The sequence below is a fragment of the Pituophis catenifer genome, unplaced genomic scaffold (assembly GCF_029215685.1).
Source record: "Pituophis catenifer annectens isolate HBS135680 unplaced genomic scaffold, rPitCat1.0.hap2 SCAF_10, whole genome shotgun sequence".
Lineage (NCBI taxonomy): Eukaryota > Metazoa > Chordata > Lepidosauria > Squamata > Colubridae > Pituophis > Pituophis catenifer.
This window is the reverse complement of record NW_027256890.1, coordinates 21,099,825-21,121,677: the sequence shown is the minus strand read 5'-3', so window position 1 is coordinate 21,121,677 and position 21,853 is coordinate 21,099,825. Positions and strand designations below refer to the sequence as shown.

The window sequence follows — 21,853 nt, the reverse complement described above, 5'->3', positions numbered from 1 at the left end:
GTGTCAGTTGCAAGATGTCAGCTGCGCCAAGTCAAGCTGCCTTTTGCCATTGACCGATGGGGATTTTGCCAATGCCAGCGTTGTATAAAGATCCTTATCATTATATTATATATAATTATATATATCCTTATACCATTATAATGTATAATCCTCCTCGATTTACAACAGTTCATTTTAGTGACCACGGCACTAAGTGATTTAGGATTGGGTTTTTTTTTTTCCCACCCTTATGACGGTCGTAGCATCCCCATTGGTCCCGTGATCAAAAAAATTTGGGCCCTTGGCAGCTGGTTCGTACCGTTGCTGTGTCCCGAGGTGATGTAATCCCCTTTTTTGAGACCTCCTGTCAAGCGAAGTTAAGCCAGATTCATTTAACAACTTTTGTGACTCACGGAATAACTGCAGCGATTCAGTTTAACAACTCCGGCAAAAATCTGCGGTACCTTTGGTTCCCAAAACTAAGAAACTGGGCTTCTAAAAGTTGTGTTCGGCTCAAAAAATTGCTTCTCATGAGAGCAGATTGCTTTAGGGGGGAAAAAGCACAAGTATATTACCAAAAAAAAAATTCTACCCTAGAACCACTGAATTTTAAACCCAGCAGGAATTATTAAAGTGGCCAAATTTAGATAAGCTGTGAACAAGACCCTGGAGGCTGGAAAAACAGATGATGATTTGAAAAAAACAAGGTACAAGGTGGTTAGCTATGGTGATCCGTCAAAAGTTGTCAAAAGGACTTGCTGAACCAAAATCCCACGTCCACTGAGTTATGAAAAGTCGCAGTGATGCTTAGAGCAAGCAGCAATTAATTGCTCCGTCTTTTCGCTTGGGGGAAGTAACCAATTTTTTTATTTCCCGAATCAGGTTAAGGAAACTGTAGTTTAGTGTTGCGAATGTTCCCTTAGAGCAATTCAACTTTTAAGTTGGGGGGGGGGACAGGGTCTTCAATTCCCAGAATTCCCCAGGCAGCATGATGGGGGGAATGATGGGCATTGAACTCCACCCATCTTAAAAGTTGCTGGGATGAATGAACCTTTAGATTTTAAGGTGTTTTTGCTGCCCCAGCTCCCAAGTGTTATTATATTCTAAGCTTTGCTTTACGTAAGATAAAAAGGAAAAATTATCATCTCACAGAGGGACTCTAAATTTAAAGTATTTTAAAAAAAGCATATTGGATTAGAAGAGCGCTACGGAAAAGGACATTAAATGCATATACTTTCCTCAATCCCTTCCAAAATTTATGAGGCTTCTGCATCAGGCAGAGACCTTTCGATAAATGTTCCGTTAATGAAAGCCATCAAGAACAGAAACGAAATGTCGAGTCTTCGTTGTCGTCCGAGCTTGTTGGTTTACTTGCAGATGTTTCATTACCAAGGTAGGTAACATCATCAGGGCATCAGGGAGATAGGAGTTAGCTGGCTGTTTATACCCTCTCCTATATGCACCGATGTTACCTACTCCGGTGGGAAAACATCAGCAAAGAAACAGCCAAACTCAAGAGCAAGAACTCAATAAATAAGGCTATATAGTCCTCGTTTAGCGACCGTTCGGTTACAACGCGGATAAAAAAATGAACTTTGCTAAGCTGTCCATGCACTGACAAACGATGCTGGTCTATACAGAAAAGGGAAGCGGAAGTCCAATCGTAAAAGCTGCCGGCAACTGCTTAAAGACCAAGTTGCGGGTTCCAATGGTCACTAAATGAGGACTGCTTGTATTTCCCTCCCTCCCCCCCCGCCCCGGTGAGATGATGGGTTATGAAGAAGCACCGGATGCGAATCCCGCCCTCAAAGGCGGTCCCCCCTCTGGTTATCAACGAAACAGGAGACTTCTGAAGAGTACCCACATTCAAATTTATTGAAGAGGAAGGTTTTTTCTGCTAAAATCAAAATTAATTTCCAGAACGGTTTGGTCTTTGGAGATTGTGTTTCACTGGGGAGAAGAGGAGGAGGAGGAGGAAGAGGAGGAGGAAGGCCCAATGCTTCAAATGACGACACTGAAAAAGTTAGCGGTGCAACAGAAAAAGCTAGAGTCAAGCGAATGGCTAATTTATTCTAAAAATGGAAAGGTTTTCTTTTTCCAACCTACAGATGCCAGAATTGTTAAGAAAGGAAAAGTTACAGGTGTAAACAACCACACAAAAGTTACATGTTCAATGGCAACCCCTCCCTCCCCATGTTTTTATTTTTATTTATTTCTTTATTTTTACTGGCCGCTTCAACGTTTCACCATTCGTAAAAACTTATTTTTTTTTCATTTTTTTTTACTGCCTTCCGTTTCGCTTGAGCTTTGTGTCTACAGCAAACTAAGACATACAATCATGAAAAAACACTAACAGATTTTTTTTTTAAACAGGCTGAATTTTTTTAAAGGGTTTTTTTTTTTTTGAACCGTTTGACTTTTTTTTTTTTTCCTTTTTTCAGTTTGTTTTTTTACAAAAATGTGCAGAAAAAAAAAGACATCTACTAAAGTTGCTAAGAACTCTTCCTTTTCTCTCTCTCTCTCTCTCTCGGTCCGTTGGTCTAAGGGTGCAGCAGTTTCATTCATTCCCCAGTCTAGAAAGCCAGAAATCCCATTTTTTAAAAAGGTCCCATCTGAAAAAGACCCTTATTCCCCCCAAAAAACCCCCCAAAACTAACCCCTTTCTATTTCCTAGAAAGTACAGAAGCTAACTGGGGCCCAGCGCCTGTCCCCCCCTTATCCTGTGATTCAACAGGTGCAACCAAGGAACGCCTTACTGTGATCTCAGCAGCTGGCACTCTGCACATGAGCAAAGGAATGCCCCACAGCCAATTTTTCAAAGCCCCTCCACCATTTCAAACTCACGCAAGCGGTCAGCTACTGAAGTTACTCACGAGCACGGATATTCTTCCCAGACTCACCCTCAGCATATGTGCGCTGTTCTTTTCTCCAGAAGAATAAAAAAAATTTTTTCCCCCTCGGTGGCCTTAAGTATTGAAAATACCAGTTAACTTTTAGATATAAAAAACAGTTGTTCACACAACCCGCATGCATGCATGGAGACAGAATTCTGCTTTTTCTTCCCCTCATCCATATCACCTTCCTTTAAAAAAAAAAAAAATCTACTTTCCCAGGCCCCTCCGGAAGTCGGCAGGATTCTGAATCTGGCTGAAATGCAGAAATAAGCATTTTTATTTTTTAAATGGGGATGGAAATAAAAAGCTGCTTGCGAAGAGTGGGAAGGAGATTTTGGGAGAATCTATTCTTTTAAAGAAAAAAAAAATTAATAAAATAAAACAGCCAACATTTAAAAAAAAAAAAAAAGGAAAAGAAACCCCGCCCCCCCCCCCAAAGCCACCCACCCCGAATTTAAAAAGTTTGAATTTCAAACAGTGAATCACAAGGAACTAATCTTTTAATCCCTGTGGATGGGAATCAGACATAATTAGCCAAGCTGGAGACAAGCAGCGCCAAGAAGCGAAGGGGTATTTACACAATGGGGAGGGGGGGCATCCAGAGGGCATCCAGTGACAAAGACTCCCAAACCCACGAGAGAAGCCAAGAAAGACGAAGTTAATTCATTAATGGGAGGAAAAGGAGAATAGGGAAGGAGGTGATGGAGGAGGAGGAGGAAGAAGAGAGAAGGAAGAAGAGAGAAGAAGACGACGACTAGCGGAAAGAGAACTATGCTTTCAAATAAAACACCAACATTCATTTTCCAAGCCAAAAACAGAGACGTCTGCCCAAGCCCCTCAATGCAGACCGTCTCCCCTTCCCCACATTATGTACAGAGGCCGATCCGTTTATCAAAATCACAACCACCACAGGATGATGGGCTTCCCTTCTCCCACCCCTGCACTTTTGACGGTATTTTTTTTTTTTAAAAAAAAAAACAGCAACAAAATAAAATGACCTTTCGATGCTCCACATTAAAGCTACTCGGAAGCTGAATTCGACCTGCTAGCACAGATTTTTTTTCCCTATATACATGTCAGGTGCTAACAACCAGGAGATCCGGCAGAAACCCTGAGAGATTTAAGTTCCGTTCGTTCCGTTATCAAGGCAAAAAATAAAAAACTAAAATAGAAAATAGAAGAAAAGGGAGGAGGAGGAGGAGGAGGAGGAGGAAAGGACGTAGATTCTGTACAGAGATGATCCAAAAAGGGGCCCTGCTAAGTTTCGGGAGAGGAGAGGGGAAAAAAGAGCTACGGGCTTCAAACGGGGAGGGGTGGGGGTGGGAATAACTGGCTGGTTTGGTGGTACGTCTGAGAGGGGATTTGTGAGCCTTGCTTGAAATCTCGAAGGAGGAACGGCGAGGAAAAGTTTAGCCTCCAGCCTGTGGCACCCAACATCTAACAGGCCATCCAGCAATTCACTGTCTGAAAATGCGGGCTGATATTTTGACAGAGCGGAGGAGGAGAAGGGCCCGAAAACTGAATTATATGTCGACATACGACTTCCTCCCCCCCTGGGTTTTAAGTCGAAAACGGGGGGGATGTCCAACCATCCATCTCCCCAGCTCTGCACCCCGTCTTCCCTGCATCGTCCCCGCCCCCCCAGGAGCCCTGCCTCTCCCGTTTCGGTGCCCCCGCCCCGCCCCAGCCCCCAGGACAAGCTGCCAGCCTAGCCGCTCTACCATGTCTTGTTTTCCTATCCGATTAATAGACGGCTTTTTTTAAGTGCTGTTCTGTAGTTGTGTTTCCCCCCCACCCCAGGCGAACAAATGGGGATTACAAATGTCTAAACTAGAGTTTGAAATGTGGTTTTTTTTTGTTTTTGTTTTTTTTTTCTCGGTTTTTTCCCCCCCTCTTTTTTTTTTATAGAATAAGACAATATTTTTTTTTTCCAACAAACTTTAAAAAAAAAAATTTACAATTTTTGTTTCGGTTTTCAAACCTCCCCCCCGCCCTTGCCCACCCTCTCTCTCTCTCTCAAACCCAGCCACCGCTTTCCTCCTCCTCCTCCCCCCCCCTTTCCCCTCCCCCCCACTCCCATTTCCGTTGCTTGCTTCTGGAGAAGTGGCGGACATTCTCCCTTCTCCTTCTCTCCCTCTGTTGAGCCTGGGTGCTTGGCTGAAGGGTGGAGGCGGCCAAGGGGTTTCACCGGTACCCCTGGTATCCGTAGTAATTCCTGTAGTATCGGTCTCTGTCTTGATAGTAGTTCTGCCACTGAAAAAAGACAAGGGGGTGAGTTAAGAAGGGAGCTGGCGGAGGACTGACGGGAATTAAGAAACCAACTCAAAAAAAATAGCTGGAAGAACCAAATAAATATACTGCTCAAAAAAATAAAGGGAACACAAGCAGAAGACATCCGAGATCTGAATGAATGAAATAGCCTTATTAAATACTTTGTTCGTTACATACAGTAGTTTATACACTGCTCAAACAACTAAAGGGAACATAAAACTACTGTATATAACGAACGAAGTATTTAATAAGGCTATTTCATTCATTCAGATCTCGGATGTCTTCTGCTTGTGTTCCCTTTATTTTTTTTGAGCAGTGTATAATCTCCAACATAGATTATTTAACCAAACAATAAGATTTACCTGACTACAGGTAGCCCTAGACTTATGGAGGCCAAAATTTCTGTTGCTAAGCGAAACTTTTGTTAAATGACTTTGCCCCATTTTACAACGCTGCCGTTGTTCCATTAGTTGAACTGCTGTTCGGTGAATCTGGCTTCCCCAGAAGGTCGCAAAATGGGTTACTTGACCCCAGGACACTGTCGCCGTCACAGATGTAAGTCAATTGCCAAACGTCTGGAGTTGTGATCATGGGGTCATAAAATGAGACAAAGCTCACTTAACTGTCTCATTTAGCAATGGAAATTTTGGGCTCAACTGTGGTCAGGTCATAAATCGAGGACTACCTCTAGTCAGATCCCTGTTGGAAGGGCAGTGGCACTTCCAGTTTTGGGCAAAACCACGCCCGTCGTTCGCTTCGCCACCGCAGTGTCTGCTTAAGGACTGCCACACACACACACACAAAAGTCATAAAAACAGGCGACCGTCGTAATGTACAACTATAATAGGCAGGTTTCATTAGGGTCGTACGTCGAGGACTACCTGTAACTCTGCCCTGGACGTATACAACCTCTTACCTCTCGGTTGTAGTCCCTGTAGTAGTCCCGGTATCTGTTGTAATCATAATCGCGTCCGTAGAAGCGATTGTAATCCCTGCCTCTGTAGCTGTCATAGAAGTTGCGATAACCCTGAGGGTTAAAAGATGTCAGTTAGAAGCATCGATGCCCAAGAACCACTGGTCAGAAGCCTCAATCGTAGACCATGGCTTGCTCAAACCAGGGCCAGGCGTTACCGCCCTGAGTTTCTAAGGACCGTCCTTAGACCATCAAAGGTACCAAGGTTTCCAAACCACAAGCGAAGCCCCATCTATGGGATGCAGGCAGCAGCGGAAAACACGGCCTCTCTGGTCCACGGAAAACCCTTTCTCTATGGAACCGGTCCCTGCGGCCCGAAAGGTTGAAGGCCGCTGCTCTAGAACTAATGGGGAGGGGAGGGGAAGACAATTAGTGGTCCCATAATTCTTTTAAGAGCCGTGGTGGCGCAGTGGTTAGAATGCGGTATTGCAGACAAACTCTACCGACTGCCAGGAGTTCGATCCTGACTGGCTCACGGTTGACTCAGCCTTCCAAGGTTTCAAAATGAGGACACGGATTATTGGGGGCAATAGGCTGACTCTGTAAACCACTTAAGAGAGGCTCTGAAGCGGTATATAAGTTTCAGCGCTATTGCTACCTTCCTTCCTTCCTTCCCAATGGTTAGAATGCAGTATTGCAAGCTCTTTAAAAAATTATATTTTTAAAGAAACAGTGCTGTCGGTTTTGAAAAAAACGCCCTTATCAATGGGTGGGAAGGAAAGCCGGCCAGATTTGCTGTTATCAGCGACATGGGCAGCATAAAAATAAATGAATGATAATAAGCAACACCTTGGGTTGCTTACAGAGTGGATAAAAATCAATGATTTTTTAAAAAAAAATCAAAAAAATCAGATTTTTTTTATTAGAATCGGATTTTTTTGATTTTTACCGAATTTATTTTAATAAAAAACTTTTGGGGTAAAAATCTATCGTAAGATAGTTTTCTATTTAAGATACATAAATAATTTAGTTTATTCAGCATGAAATGGAACTTAGTTATGTAGCAGGAGGCTGTCTATTCTGCAACACTGGGCCTATCGGTGAGTCAACAGCGGGTCAAAGGAGTAGCAGAGATGACAGCTGCTCTTTAAAAATTATGATTTAAATCGAGCTGATTTAAATCAAGCCTTTTTACTAGTGATTTAAATTGTGATTTAAATCAACTCGATTTAAATCAAATCCACCCTGGTTGCTTATTATCAAAATAATAATTTTTGATTATTATTCAATAATAACTGGAGCACCACTTGAAAACACCCACCGGCATTGACAAATTCAACGCCGGTCAATTGCAAAAGGCAGCTTGTCTCGGAACAACTTATATCCTGCGACGAGACCTTTAAAACCATCAAACGTCCACATCTGCCTAACCCAGGTCCGTGGGAAGGACTCGAGGGATGGATAAAAAAGGCCAGATGCAGTCTGAACATCTTGTGCGCCGACCCACAAAAATAAAGAGATATACTCACCCCTCTGTTTCCAGGCTGCCCCCAGTACTGCTGTTGTCCATAGGCTCGGTTGTTGTAACCCCGGCGCTGACCTCCTCCGACTGGGAGAAACAGGAGAGAAAGTGAATTAGACCAGAGTTTTGGCTTGGTGAAATCCATCTGGATTTCCTAGCTGAGTGGGGTTTGCTGCAAATGCCCCCTTTTAGCACTGATGACGTTACCTACTGTATTTTTCAGACTATAAGATGCACCTAAATTTAGAAGAGGAAAACAACAACAAAAAAAGTTTTTGGCCCCCCCTTTTTTCGGGCCTTTTTCAGTCTGTTTCCAGGGCTTTTTTCGGCCCATTTTTGAAGCTATTTTTAGCCCGTTTTTTTCAAAAAGAAAAAAAGAAAAAATGGGCTGAAAAAAGCCCTGAAAACGGGCCCAAAAAAAGCCCCCAAAAGGGCCCCCAAAAAGCCTCAAAAATGGGCCCCAAAAACCTCAAAAACAGGCCAAAAAAAGCCCCCAAAACAGGCCGAAAAAAGCCCCCAAAACAGGCCGAAAAAAGCCTCGAAAAAAGCCCGAAAAAAGCCCCTAAAACAGGCCGAAAAAAGCCTCGAAAACAGGCTGAAAAAAGCCCCCAAAACAGGGCATGTGGAGGCCAAAAAATGGCTGGTGGGTGGGCGGGGCTTCGGCAATATCCAGTCTATAAGACGCAGACATTTTCACCCCTTTTTGGGAGACAAAAAAGTGTGTCTTACAGTCCGAAAAATACGGTAGTTAGTTAATGAAACATCTGTAAAAGAGAACCAAGCTTAGAAAGCACCAAAGACCCCATATAGTCCTCCTCCTCTCCGCAAACCCCACTCCCTTCTAGCACTGATAAGGATACTTGGTTGGGTAATGAAACGTCTGCAAGGAAGCAACCAAGATCTGAGAGCACTAAGCACCACCAGCCCCAACTAGATGCCATCATGTGAGCCCCTCCAAATTCCCCTTTGTTATTCCCACAAGCCGGCGGAAATGGCAGAGAAAGAAAAAAAACGGTCAATTTACAAGGGCCAAGAAACAAGCACAGCCAGAACCAGGAATCAACTCGCCATGGGACAATTCAACGAACACAAAAACTAAATTAATTTCGATGGATAGTAATAAATAAATAACTGAACTAAACAATTAAGGCGGTGTTGAGTTGTCCTGCAGCGGCTTGGATTTTCATAGACCCTCTGAAAGGTGCCCAGAATTCTTTTGAAGATCTAAAGAAGCTCCTGGCAGTTCGGCAACACCAAGACAACTCTACCCCGCAGCCTGTCTCGCCCGCCTCCAGCCTCACCGTATCCCTGGCCGCGGTTGCGATTCTGGCGGTTGCGTTTGTTCCGGTTGTTGCGACGGTTCGTCCGTTTCTCGGAAGGTGGGAGGAGCTTCCGGGCATCTTCCTTGTATTTAGTGACCAGAGGCTGGGCCTCTTCTTTCGCCAAATCTTGAAAGAGGACTTCGTCGATGTAGTCGCATTTGTCCGGAAGGGAGAAGTTGGCTGGGATGGAGGGATGCAAAAGATCAAAGAGATGAGAAGGCCCCCCAAGCCTTAATTCCACCAAATGAGTGCCTCCCCCCCCCACACACACATACACCAAGTCTGGATCTTTGAACGGACCGTACCTTTCATTTCCAGCATCACTGATTCCGGCACGTTCTCCCCTTCGGCTTTCTCCCTCTGCTGCAGCCTGTCCACCCAATCTTCCTCGCTGGGCACTAGCACCACCACTTTGCGAAGGAAGCCTTTGAAAGGCAGGAGTTTCCTTCGCTGGCCGGAGTTGTAGACGTTGCACTAGGGAAGGAGGGGAAAGGGGGATTCAGAAAGGCCGAGATGGCATACCGGGGGGGGAAAGCAGCCGTGTCATCTGGATCGCACCCCTGAAGCCCTTCAGAGATGCTGAAGCACAGCTCCCATTCGGAGCCGTGGTGGCACAGCGGTTAGAAATCAGCATTGTAGGCGCAGCCAGGAGTTCGATCCTGACCGGCACAAGGTTAACGCAGTCTTCCGTCCTTCCAAGGTCGGTAAAACGTGGACCCAGGTTGTTGGGGGGGGCAATAGGCTGACCCTATAAACCACTTAGAAAGGCTCTAAAGCACTTCGAAGCGGTATGTAAGTTTAAGTGCTATCTTTCTTTTTTTTTTTCTTCCTTCCTTCCTTCCTTCCTTCCTTCCTTCCTTCCTTCCTTCCTTCCTTCCTTCCCAATGTTAGAATGCAGTATTGCTGGCTCTGCCCACAGCCAGGAATTTGATCTTGACGGGCTCAAGGTTGACTCAGCCTTCCGTCCTTCCAAGGTGGGTAAAATGAGGACCCAGATCGTTGGGGGCAAGAAGCTGACTCTGTAAACCGCTTAAGAGACACAGCGTTTGCTTAAAACTGGCTCAAAAAGACGTAAAATCAGGTCAGGCACATCATTGACCCATTTTACGACCATAATAGACAGGCTCTCCAATAAGGTCGTAACTCAAGGACTACCTGGACAACAATCCTTTGGCTTTTAAAGCTGCCTGCATCTATCTGGCAAAAGAACACCAACAAACACTAATAAAAAAACCAAAAAAACCCACAAGTGTGAAAAATTGCATCCTCACTCTGCTGGTTCAGAATCTCTTGCGGAGATGAGAAACTCTTTTTTTTTTTTTTGACATCCATCAGAGGTCTCTGGATTTTTAAATATAAATTACCTGATCGAGAATAAAATTTCTCCTTGTCCGGGGTGCGATCTGGACCAGTTTGCTCACGCAACGGGCAGCTTGCTGAAGCAGCGAATCGCGAGCTTCGATAGGCAGCGGCTCTTCAACCGCGAGGCCTTTTGTCTGGCGAGGAAGGAAATTGGGGGAGAGCAGAAAGATTAAAGGAGGGAGAAACCCCCCACATTTGGGGAAAGGCGAGGGAGGGATTGATCGGGGGCAGGTTACTACTCAAAATTTTTGGAAGTTACATATCACCAGATAGGATTGGTTTTTTTTTTTTTAATTTGATGAAATCAGAAGGACGAGAGGCGCCCACGGGATATCTCCTGGGGGTCCCAAAGAATGACATGCAGAGTTAACCACGATTTCCTTAATTGCTCTTCATCCTCGACTTACACAGTTCATTTATTGACAGTTCAAAGTTACAGCCCTGAAAAAAGTGACTTTTTTTTAAGCGTTGCAGCATCCCCATGGTCACGAGATCAAAATTCATTCAGATGCTTGGCAACTGGTTCATATTTATGACAGTCGCAGTGTACCGGGGCGGGGTGGGTGGGTGGGGGGTTGTCACATGATTCCCCCTTTTACGACAAGCAAAGTCAACGGGGAAAGCCAGATTCATTTAACAACGGTGTTGCTAGCTTGACTGCAGGGATTCCCTTCACAACGGTGGCAAGAAAAGTCGTAAAAATGGGGCAAAGCTCAATTAACAACTTCCTCGCTTAACAACGGAGCTCAATTGTGGCCGTAAGTCTTTGCAGCAGCTAGTCGGGGACATCCCTCTCTCTCTTTTTTTTTTTACCTTCATTTGGTACAGGATGTTGTCGGTCCCCAAGATGTTGAAACGCTTGTCCTGATTCTCCTCGGTGTGCTTCTGGGCCCAAAACGTTTTCCCACATCCTGGTAGCCCAACCATCAGCAAAACCTGGTTCAGGGAAGACGGGAGAAAGAGAGAGAGTAAGGGACGCCCATTCGATCGAGGCCTCTGCAGGGAAGGAGGTGCCAAAATGCTATTAAGGTTACGTGGATGCCTTGAAATGAGACAGTCTTGAGGAGGAAAAAGATAAAAAGGGAAACTAAGCTATAATAGCCAGAAATATTTGTAGCCTTTTAACCAATCCATTAGGAGAGAGGGATGGACTCAAGGAGAGCTTGCTTTGCGCTGCCGAAAAAGCTGTTGGCCCTGAATGCCAAATAAGAATAACAGCATTTGCCTATTGTGAGGTATCCCAAGGACTAGTAGCATGACTGGCTTTTAAAAGAGGTCTGCAGGGATTCCGGTGATAAAGCTATCAAGGGCTGCTAGTCACGATGACTTTCTCCTCAAGGCCTCAGGGTGGAAGCCTCAATTATTCTGGGGTGCTTCTCTGGTCTTCCCAAGGGCACTGATGACTGGCCACTGTGGGAATCAAAGCTCCCACACACATCAGGGTAGCATTTCCATTCTTAGTTTACAAAATTAGCAATCTTAGAACTGTGGAATCCTTGGTGTTCTCTGAGCTGAGCTGTGAGAAGTTTCATGACCCAACTAGGTAACCTCCTCACCCCGACAAGGCAAGCCACCACTCCCTTCTAACACTGATGTTACCTAATTGGGTCATGAAATGTCTCCAATAAAACCAACCAAGCACAGAGAACACCGAAGACTCCACAGTTCAAAATCTGAGCTAACAAATATTCTCTTCTATTGGCACAGCCTGAAAATTCCAAATGTGTTTCTAACTGTCTCCTTTGAATGGGATAGAGAACAAAACCCCACTGCCTTCTAGCACTAATGATGCCACCTAGCTGGGTCATGAGACGTCTGCCAGAAAACCGCCAAGCTCGTAGAGCGCTAAAGACCTCACAATTCAACCCTGAGCTACAAATATAGGTGGTACTCTTAAGAAGAAAAGAAAACAAGAGTTTCTGGAGCTTAAGGTTCAAGCCACAGTCCTTTCCCTTTTGGGAAACCTCTCATTCCTTGCCACTGATCAAACAGAGGGCACAGGGCAGTGCTCACACTTACAGAAAGGAGGGAGGACGCCCAAGGACAGGGATCTTCACACTTGGCAACTTTAAAGACTGGCGGACTTCAAATCGCGGAATTCCTCAGCCAGGCTAAGGAATTTTTAATTCTGGGAGTTGACGTCCACCAGTCTTAAAAGCTGCCAAGTCTGGAGACCCCCCTGCCCAAGGAGAAAAAAATAATTTCAATCGGACCGATGTGGGCAGTCCACGGCCTGCACTGCCTTCCTGAGCTACTACTTCAATCAGACACTTTTCCTAAAGGGCTGCAGGTACCGATAAGATACGCAAGCCGATGCTAGGGATCGAATTTAAACGACACCTTTTTCACAGCTGCAACCGCAGCGCGAGCACAACTGCCAGCAGATCTCCCAAGACTGAAACTATCTAACAAACTGTATTGGGGATAGGGAAGGTGGGGGGTGGGGGGGGGTGTGGGAAGGGAACAAAACAAAGAGACTTAGGCTACCTCACATTTTGCAGGCGCTTTGGGGGGTGCCGGGGTGCGCACACGCTCCTCGGCGGGGACGGCGTGAATGAACAGGTAACCCTCAGGAATCGGGAAATAGGGCTCTTCCTTCTGGCCGAAGTTGAGCTCCACGGCGCAATTCTTGCACAGGACGTGGGGCAGGAGGGCCCTGTCCCCCAGCAATTCTTTGCTGATTTGGAAAGCCACGCCCAGGTCCTCCCCGTTCTTGGAGAAGGACAGCTCCACCTCTTCACTTTCGAAGTTCTGTAAGGCAGAAGACAGAAGGTGTGAGGGGAGGGAGGGGGGTGTTTATCGGCCCTGCGGGGATTTGGGGGCCACCCGAGCCATGTTTCGTGGGGGGGCGGGGGGACCTCGCCGTTCGAGCAGGAAACGGCGGGTGCTTTGCTGAGCAGTCAGCAAACCAGACAGACAGATGGGGCCGTTCTAAGGAGATTAGAGCAAAGGCTGAAGATGGCACTTAAAGCAGGCGGCGGTCTCCTGAATGAGACCGGATCAAGGAACAGAGCAGTTTGCTTGTGCGGCACCTGGGTCCTGCCCCAAACCGGGGTTTCTCCAGACACATAACCCCCCCACCCCACCCCACATAAAGTCTTCTCGCACGGCACTTACGGCAAAGCAACCGATCACGTCGTTCTCCCCAAAGGCCTGACCGAATTCTTCAAACTGCCCATTTTCAGCCTTCAGCCCTCGTCCATCATAGCCGTAAGAAAACTCATCCTCACCTATGAGACAGCAAATGCTTACTCGGGCGGCGCTGTGGACAACCCAGCCCCACTCCCTGGGCCCCTCACCATCGACCCGGGAAGGATCAGCTGAGCTATCCTGGAAGGTGGACTTACCTAGCTGGGAACGAGAGAGATCGATAGACCATCCGACCCGGAGCAGCTGAGTCTCTGTGCAGCCTTCCTTGAGTTGCAGGTTTTGTGTCACCTAAGACAGGGAAGGGAAGACCAAAAACACCAGATGGGAAAGGGATGGGCCTAGAGATGGGAATCTCCCTTCCTGGCTAGTTTCACCTTCAAGTTCCCTGCTTCTGCAAGACTTGATTCTGATAAAAGTGCCCTGTGAATAGCAGTCTAAAGCATTTGGCTTCCTCGTCAATTTATTTATAATACAGATAATCCTCCGCTTACATTTAAGTTACAGTGGAGCTGGTGTCTTGATAAGCAAAGTCAATGGGGCAAGCTGGACTGCATGTATCATGTTAACAATGCAATGCCAAAAAGTTCATAAACTCACTTAACGGCCTTGCTTAGCAATGGAAATTCTGGTTCCAGTAGTGGTCGTTAAGTTGAGGACTATCTGTGCTAAAGGCTGCTGCTTTGTGCCCATTATCTAAATCTTTCAGGCAATCTATGGCTTTTTTTCCTACCGATTTTCAACCCTTTCCCTCGTGAAGACACATCCTGCCCTGTAAAATTAAATGGACTGGCCCCGATCCCACTTGCCAGCAAAAGCTCTCACATCGACTGCCAGCCTCCTCACCTTCGCCTCGAAGCAGACTTTGCCTCCTTTCACCCCGTGTGTGCTTCTCGCCCCAGACCAGAGATTGGGGAACTTCTCCGAAAACAGAGGCTGCCCTCCATAGCGGTCCTTGGTGGCTTTGAAGTGGAGATCGCATGTATCTGGGGGAGAAACGGAAGCGGGGAGTGGGGGGGCAATGAAAACCAGAGTTCGGCTAACTCCGCGACAAGCAAAAATAAAAAAGTTGAGGCCTGCAATTGTTTTACTACATTGTTGTTTTTTTTCCTGTTGTAAACAGAAGCGGGAGATTAAATATGAAAAAAAAAATAACGCTTTGTTCACTAAGAACAAATTCCCCTGATTTCACAGAATTATACTTTGAGGAGGAATAAGGCCGCAGGCTCGCCTTTTGCGCCGGATTGAAGCGAGGACTGGTTATGACCCAAGATTAGTGTCCTGCTTCAAGAGGGAGGGACATTAAAATAAAACCGCAGAACCATTCAGGTTTCAATTATCTTCTTCAGGCAACTGGTGCTGCCTTGAGCAGGGTTGAAATTCACCTGGAGTTATACATATTTCGTCTTGTGGGTATCTTTGCTTTCTCCCCTAGAGACAAGCGCACAGAATCGATACGTACATGTGTCCAGGATCACGAGAGTCTCGTCATCCTCTGTCCTAGGTTCCTCTTCTGGGGGTGGTGGAGACTTAGAACTGTATTGAAAAGGACAATCAAGAAAACTATCTTTAAAATTCACTGTCATAAAAAAAAAAAAAAGAAAGGTGTGTAAAAAAAGAAAGCAACCCTCTACTCTCTTCCCCAGTTCTGGCTTCAGGTAGTCCTCGACTTATGAGCCACAATTATGAGTTCAAAATTTCTGTTGCTAAGGGAGGCATTTCTTAAGCGAATGTTGCCCCGCTTTACGGCCTTTCTTTGCCGCGGTTGTTAAGCGAATCACTGCAGATGTTAAGCGAGTAACACAGTGGTTAAGTGAATCTGGCTTCCCCGCTGACTTTGCTTGTTCAGAAGGTTGCAAAGCGTGTTTTTACGTGACCCTGGGATCCGGCAACCGTCATGAATGAGTCAGTTGCCAAGCGGTCTGAATTTTGATCACATGACCATGGGGAAGCTGCAGTGGTTGTTAAGCGTGAAAAATGGTCGCTAGTCATGTTTTTCCAGTGCTGTCGTAACTTCGATCACTAAATTAATCGTTAAGTCAAGGACTACCTGTACCCCACAGACCAAAATAAGAAAATTGCCCACCAAGGAGCTTCCAAAACTAAAGTCAACTGTTCTGTGTTTCACAGAAAGGTGAGAGCCAGCCACTCACTCACTGGTACATCAATCGTTATCAGTGGCTGCAAACCTTTGATAACGTTTCTTCATTCGCTTCTAAGCCACTAAAACCCGTCCTCCAAATTCTCTACTGCACTTCTGTTTCGCTCCTCTGGCCTAGCGGATTAAATTCCCAGCCCAAACCATCCGTAGCTCACCGGCTGTTATAAGCCTCCTCTCGAAACTCAAAATAAGCACGACCGTGCTCTTCCTTCTCATCGCGCTGTCTTTTGAGGCCGTGGCGTTCACCGTCCGGCCCAGCCTGTTTTGCCTTCTCATCCTCATTTCCTGGGAAGAAAAACAAGCAGGCAGATTTTGTTAGGGGAAAAAAAACAACATACAGAAAACAGGTAAGTCCTTTTGACCATTTCAAACATAGAATATAACTCTCACCTGGTGCTTAGACTCTTGAGTAGCCCAAATCCCTTGTGCCCAATAAATAAATAATTACGAACAAGCCTCACATCACATCTGTCTACTTTGGGTACCTATCATTCAAGGCAACTGCAGGAAATCAAAATGGCATGTTTCATTTTCCACTTCGGAGTTCTGCCTGTCTCTAATGCTCTCAGAGGGAAGGCCTTTTAACATATGCATGATTGATATGTACATTATCCCTTATTCATACTTTCTGGAAAAGCCTCCACATTTTAAAGACTAATGTGGATGCTTATATATTACAAAAGCTTTCTGAATGCAGAAAATCAATCTTGTGTAGATTAAAATCTCCCAAAGACCTTATCCCATATGTACAATCTACACTTCAACAGTGTAGATTGTATAGTTACAATGCATAGTTAGCTATGCAATTCATTATGTCATTAATATGCTTCCTGCAGATAACTGTGAAATTTTATTTCAAGTTATCTGCAATTAACCAAGTCCTCACTGGGTCTGGGGACCAACGATTTTACAAACCAAAGGAGAGCAATTTTAAGAAAAATATATAGCTAGAAAAAATTGATTAATTATATCTGGGACTTGCTATTTATTAGATATCAGCAGAGCACAATAAGCACTTCAATTTCTTGCAAAGACCTAGCAAGAACATCAGATTTGTAGTGAAAACTGCATAAATCTCCTCACACTGTTAGAATGTGATAATTAAAATATGCATTGCATTCCAAGACCAAATCTTACTACCATATTTAAACGTTTATACTGCTCATATGACCATCACCTCAAAGCAAAAAGGAATAATACAGAGAGGGCTGTTGGGAATATAAAGAAAATGTTCTGGGCTATAAAAGGTTAAAACCCCAAAACATATTTTTTAAGTATTTTCTTGCAGCTAGCAAAGAAGAATAGAGCAACTGTTCAGGCAACCATGACTTCCTATCTACTAAGCACATAAATTGAAATAGTAACAATTATTCTTTAATTATAATTATTCATACAGTATCATCGATATTATTCAAGTTATGCTGTGGATGATACTCAACTTATTTCAAACACATTCTAGAGCACATTCTATCCTTAAACTACTTTAGTTTTATTAATATCTATGATGTTTATGAATGATTTCTGTGGATATTTCATTGTTTACATTGAGTTTTTGTTTTAATTTTATTGTACTCCATCCAGAGTCTGCAAGCAAGGAGGAATATTATAGATTTTACTCACACCTCAAATTCAGAAAAATAGATAGTTTTAACCCACCCCATTACCTTCTTTAAGGTGTGATATTTTAACCTAGATGAGAAAGAAAGCTAAAATGTGTTTCAAATCAAGACCATCCAAGACAACTGATGCTACCCAGGAATTCTGGAATTTATTTAGATTCTGGTAATCCCTAATAATGGGAGAGGGGCACCAGGTTGAATGGGGATCACACTTTGCGACAAAACAAAATCAAAACTGTGTTTCACAACATATTTTACACAAATCACTGCCATGCATATTCTATCAAAGCAATTTCCTCCCAAAAAGTGGGAGCAGAATTGTCCTAAGAAGCCCATTCTAAGATTTAGCACAAAGAAAAAAAAATCAAGTTATGCTGTAGATTATTCTGCTACAACAGCTTTTAAAGATACCAAAAAAAAAAAGACTGCCACAGCATTAGTACATTTGTAGAGGAAGACTTCCACAGACCAAATGTCCCTAATTTCAAACATTGTTTCTCTTTACAAAACAGTGGTTGGCAAAAGTCAGCTACTTTTTTTCTAGTCCCCAACTAGAATCTTCAATGTTACTTGGCTCACCAATAACCCTGATGATCTTTCGGCAAACTAGAGGACGAGGTCATTTTGGGTCACGATTTTGCTGGTTTGAAAGCAACTGTGTGGATGCTGCAACAGTGTTCCCAAGTGCCAGGATCCATTTTTCGGTGCCGTCATAACTTCAAACGGTCACTAAACGAACGGTTGTACCTTGAGGACAATGTCTAGTCTTTAAGAATGCCCAATACCCTTTGGCTGCTTCTAACCAATTTGTCCCTCTCTCTCAGCCCAATGTTGTGGGAAAAAACAGGAGAAGGAATTTGTTTTACCTATGTTTGCTGCCTTGAGTTATTTATAAAGTGATAAAGGCAGGATAAAAAAAACCAAGAAAGCAAGCAAGCAAATTGATGCCCAATTCTCTGCCTGCTCACTGCGGGAAGCCAAATAGAAAATAAATAAATAAATATACAAGCAGACAGGTAAATAAATAAAACTCCTCTGCTTGCTCACTGCCAGAAGCCAAAAATCAAATGAAGAAACCAACCAACCGACGGATAAATAAATAAAAATGGGAGCCAATTCTCAACCTGCTTACTACCAAAAAGCACCTCTAGGGATTATTACCAAGGACCCCCAAATGCCCCCAAGCCAAGCCATTACCATATTTCCAACAAAACAAGCCTGACTCGTTTTTTTTTTTGTTTTTTTTTAAAGGGTGGGGGATTGCCATCCCGCAGTTCTCCAAATGCCACACAACAGGACCATTTGGATGTTTGCAAAGTGGCGGGGACACACAGATGCTGCCCACCCGCCTTTGCTCTCTTGAGGAGCCCACCCACAACTGGGGACTCCCCCAAGCCTCTGCAGCAGCCACAAGGGAGAAGAGAGAGCGCATGGCACCAACAGGTTGTACTTATTATTATTATTATTATTATTATTATTATTATTATTATTATTATTGAATCCATAAAGACCAAAAAAAGGGAGGGCAACCAACACCCCTCTTGCTGAGGATGGGTTCTGGGGGAAAAAAGATAAGTGAGCGGGCTGAGGATGATGGGAGCTGCAGCGCTAGCAGAGAATGGATAAAGGGGGCACTTGGTGAGGGGGATTGCAGGTCTTTCTATCTCTCATTAGAATCCTTAATACTGGCAATTCTGTGGCTGTGATATTACTATTTATGCCTTTTATTTTTTTATTCCCCCATTGTTATTTATTGTTAGGTATTGTTATTATCGTTAGCATTATCCTTGTTATTATGGTTCATCGTACAGTCAAGCCAGATGTTCAGACTGGATTTGGCTCCCTCCCCTCTTTCCCAAGGACCCAATAGGCAGGTGTGGATCTCTAATGGAGTTATGAATATCCTCACAGGATGTCAGCTTTATTTATCTATTCTAATTTAATTACAATCCAACACACACTCAGCCCACTGTTCAACATGGATTCATCATCATATTTTTATTTTTATATTTTCATCATTATATTATTATTATTTAATTTTCAATTTGATTCAAAGTCTGGGCCTGGTAAAAACTTAACAGTTCAAGTCCTAACCAAAGACCTAAGACTTTTAAGGTAACTTAGTATTATTATTATTATTATCATCATCATCACCATCATTATTATTGATTTAATCAATTCAAAGTCCAGTCCTGGTAAAAACTTAACAGTTCAAGTCCTAACTAAAGGCCTAAAAGCTTTAAGATAGCTGCTGCTGATTTATTGTTGTTATTATTGTTATTCATTAAACATGAAACTCAAGTCAACTGAACACTCAAAAATGCATCACAAATACCATTGATTGGTGCTAATGGTTGATACCGATGGCTATTATTTTTTTATTGTTATTATCTATTTTATTCATTAAACGTGAAACTCAGTCAACTGAACATTCAAAAATGCATCACAAATACCATTGACTGGTGCTAATGGTTGATATGGGTTGCTGCCAGCATCCTAGGTATTATTATTATTCTCTTTTATTCATTAAAAATGAAACTCAGTCAACTGGATATTTAAAAATGTGTCACAAATACCATTGACTAGTGCTAATGGTTGATATGGGTTGCTGCCAGAGTCCTAGGCATTATTATTATTATTATTATTATTATTATTATTATTATTATTATATACTTTATTCATTAAACATGAAACAGTCAACTGAACATTCAAAAATGCATGACAAAATACCACTGACTGGTGCTAATGGTTGATACAGGTTGCTGCCAGCATCCTAGGTATTATTATTACTATATACTTTATTCATTAAACATGAAACCCAGTCAACTGAATATTCAAAAATACATCACAAACATCATTGACTGGTGCTAATGATGATGATGATGATGATGATTTATTGGTTGAATCTTCATTCTGATTCAAAGTCCAGGGGCCTGGTAAAAAAAAAACTTAAAACCATTCAACTCCCAACTAAGGACCCCAAGAGCTGTTAAAAAAGTAAAACACCTAAACCTATACAGAGGCAAGTTCCAAAAGTAAAAATTATTATTATTCTCTTTTATTCATTAAAAATGGAACTCAGTCAACTGGACTTTTAAAAATGTGTCACAAATACCATTGACTGGCGCTAATGGTTGATATGGGTTGCTGCCAACATCCTAGGTATTATTATTATTATTATTATTATTATTATTATTATTATTATTATTATTATTACCAGGTGGCTGGTTGTTGTTGTTGTTGTTTTTTCTTTCTTTCTCTCTCTCCTTTTTTTTTGGCAAACTCAAAACATTCAGGCCTGATCCCTTCCAAATTTCCATATATCACCACCACCACCATTCTCTGATGATGCCTTGCAATTAAATTAAAACACTGGGAGCTTCTTCTGCCGCCCCCCCACCCCCCGGGGACCACCCAATATTCCCTTATGTATGTATGTGTGTGTGTATATGTATGTGTATGTATGTATGCGTGTGTGTATATGTGTATGTGTATGTATGTATGTGTGTGTGTGTGTCTGTATGTATGTGTGTGTCTGTATGTATGTGTGTATATGTGTGTCTGTATGTATGTGTGTATGTGTGTGTGTATGTATGTGTGTCTGTCTGTATGTGTGTGTGTGTCTGTATGCATGTGTGTATGTATGTATGTATGTGTGTCTGTATGTATGTGTGTGTCTGTATGTGTGTGTCTGTATGTGTGTGTGTATGTATGTGTGTATGTATATGTGCGTCTGTATGTGTGTGTGTATGTATGTGTGTGTGTATATGTGTGTCTGTATGTATGTGTGTATGTATGTGTGTGTCTGTATGTATGTGTGTATGTATGTATGTGTGTGTATGTGTGTGTGTGTGTGTGTGTCTCTTGACCCAATCAAAGCATTCAATTCAATTCAATTCAATTCAATTCCTTCCCCCCCTCCCCCTCCCCCCCCCAATAAGGAAAGCGAGGGGGAAGCGTGTGTTGTTGTTGAGGGGGGAGGGGAGGGGGAGGATGGAGGAGAGGAGAAAGGAATATAAAAAAAAGACTTGAGAGGGGAAGAAAAGCCAACGCCATCCCTTACCTTCTTGGTCTCCGCCCTGCTCGGCTTCACCGCTGGCCGCTGAACCCCCGGCCGAGGCCGCCACCGAGGCCTCCTCGCCGGTTTCGGCGGCTCTTTGGGCGCCGTTGACCCCTCCGGGTTGAGCGGGGCCTTCGGCGGGCTCGGTTTGGGCCTGCTCGCCACCACCACCGGACGCCGCCGCCGTCGTCGTTGTCGCCGCCGCCGCCTCAGGCTGCTGTTGCGGGGGCTGCTCCTCCTCGTCGGCCAGCAGCGCCTCCTCGTCCTCCTCCTCTTCGTCCTCCTCCTCATCTTCCTCCTCCTCTTCTTCCTCCTCTTCCTCCTCCTCCTCCTCGTCGTCGTCGTCGTCGTCCCCCTCAACGCCCAAGCGGGCCCTGGTGAGGCTTTGCCCGCCGCCGCCGGCCGCTCCGGGTTCGGCGCCGGCTTCTTCAGGCCCGGCGGCCAACATCTCGGCGTCGAGGGCCTCTTGGAGCCGCTGGACCAGGTCGAGTTTGAGGCCTCGAGAATCCAGGCCTCGCCGCCCGAGCTCGGCCCGCAGCTCCGTCACCTTCAGCCGCTTCACGTCCATGGCGCGCGCGCTCCGCGGATGAGGGAGGGGGGGAG

At 44.3% G+C, this 21,853-nt stretch overlaps 1 protein-coding gene across 1 annotated transcript; it reads right to left on the bottom strand.

Annotated features, from left to right (window-relative positions):
• Window positions 1-4,945: 4,945 nt before the first annotated feature.
• Window positions 4,946-21,853, bottom strand: HNRNPUL2 (heterogeneous nuclear ribonucleoprotein U like 2). The gene is made up of 14 exons (XM_070950275.1): window positions 21,254-21,853; window positions 15,727-15,856; window positions 14,873-14,946; window positions 14,257-14,396; window positions 13,611-13,701; window positions 13,381-13,493; window positions 12,751-13,014; window positions 11,077-11,199; window positions 10,266-10,397; window positions 9,207-9,375; window positions 8,881-9,081; window positions 7,587-7,666; window positions 6,061-6,171; window positions 4,946-5,126 (listed from the first exon to the last, which is right to left on the bottom strand). Exons 1-14 carry the CDS (start codon window positions 21,816-21,818, stop codon window positions 5,058-5,060), a joined length of 2,262 nt encoding a protein of 753 aa, XP_070806376.1. The 5' UTR covers window positions 21,819-21,853; the 3' UTR covers window positions 4,946-5,057.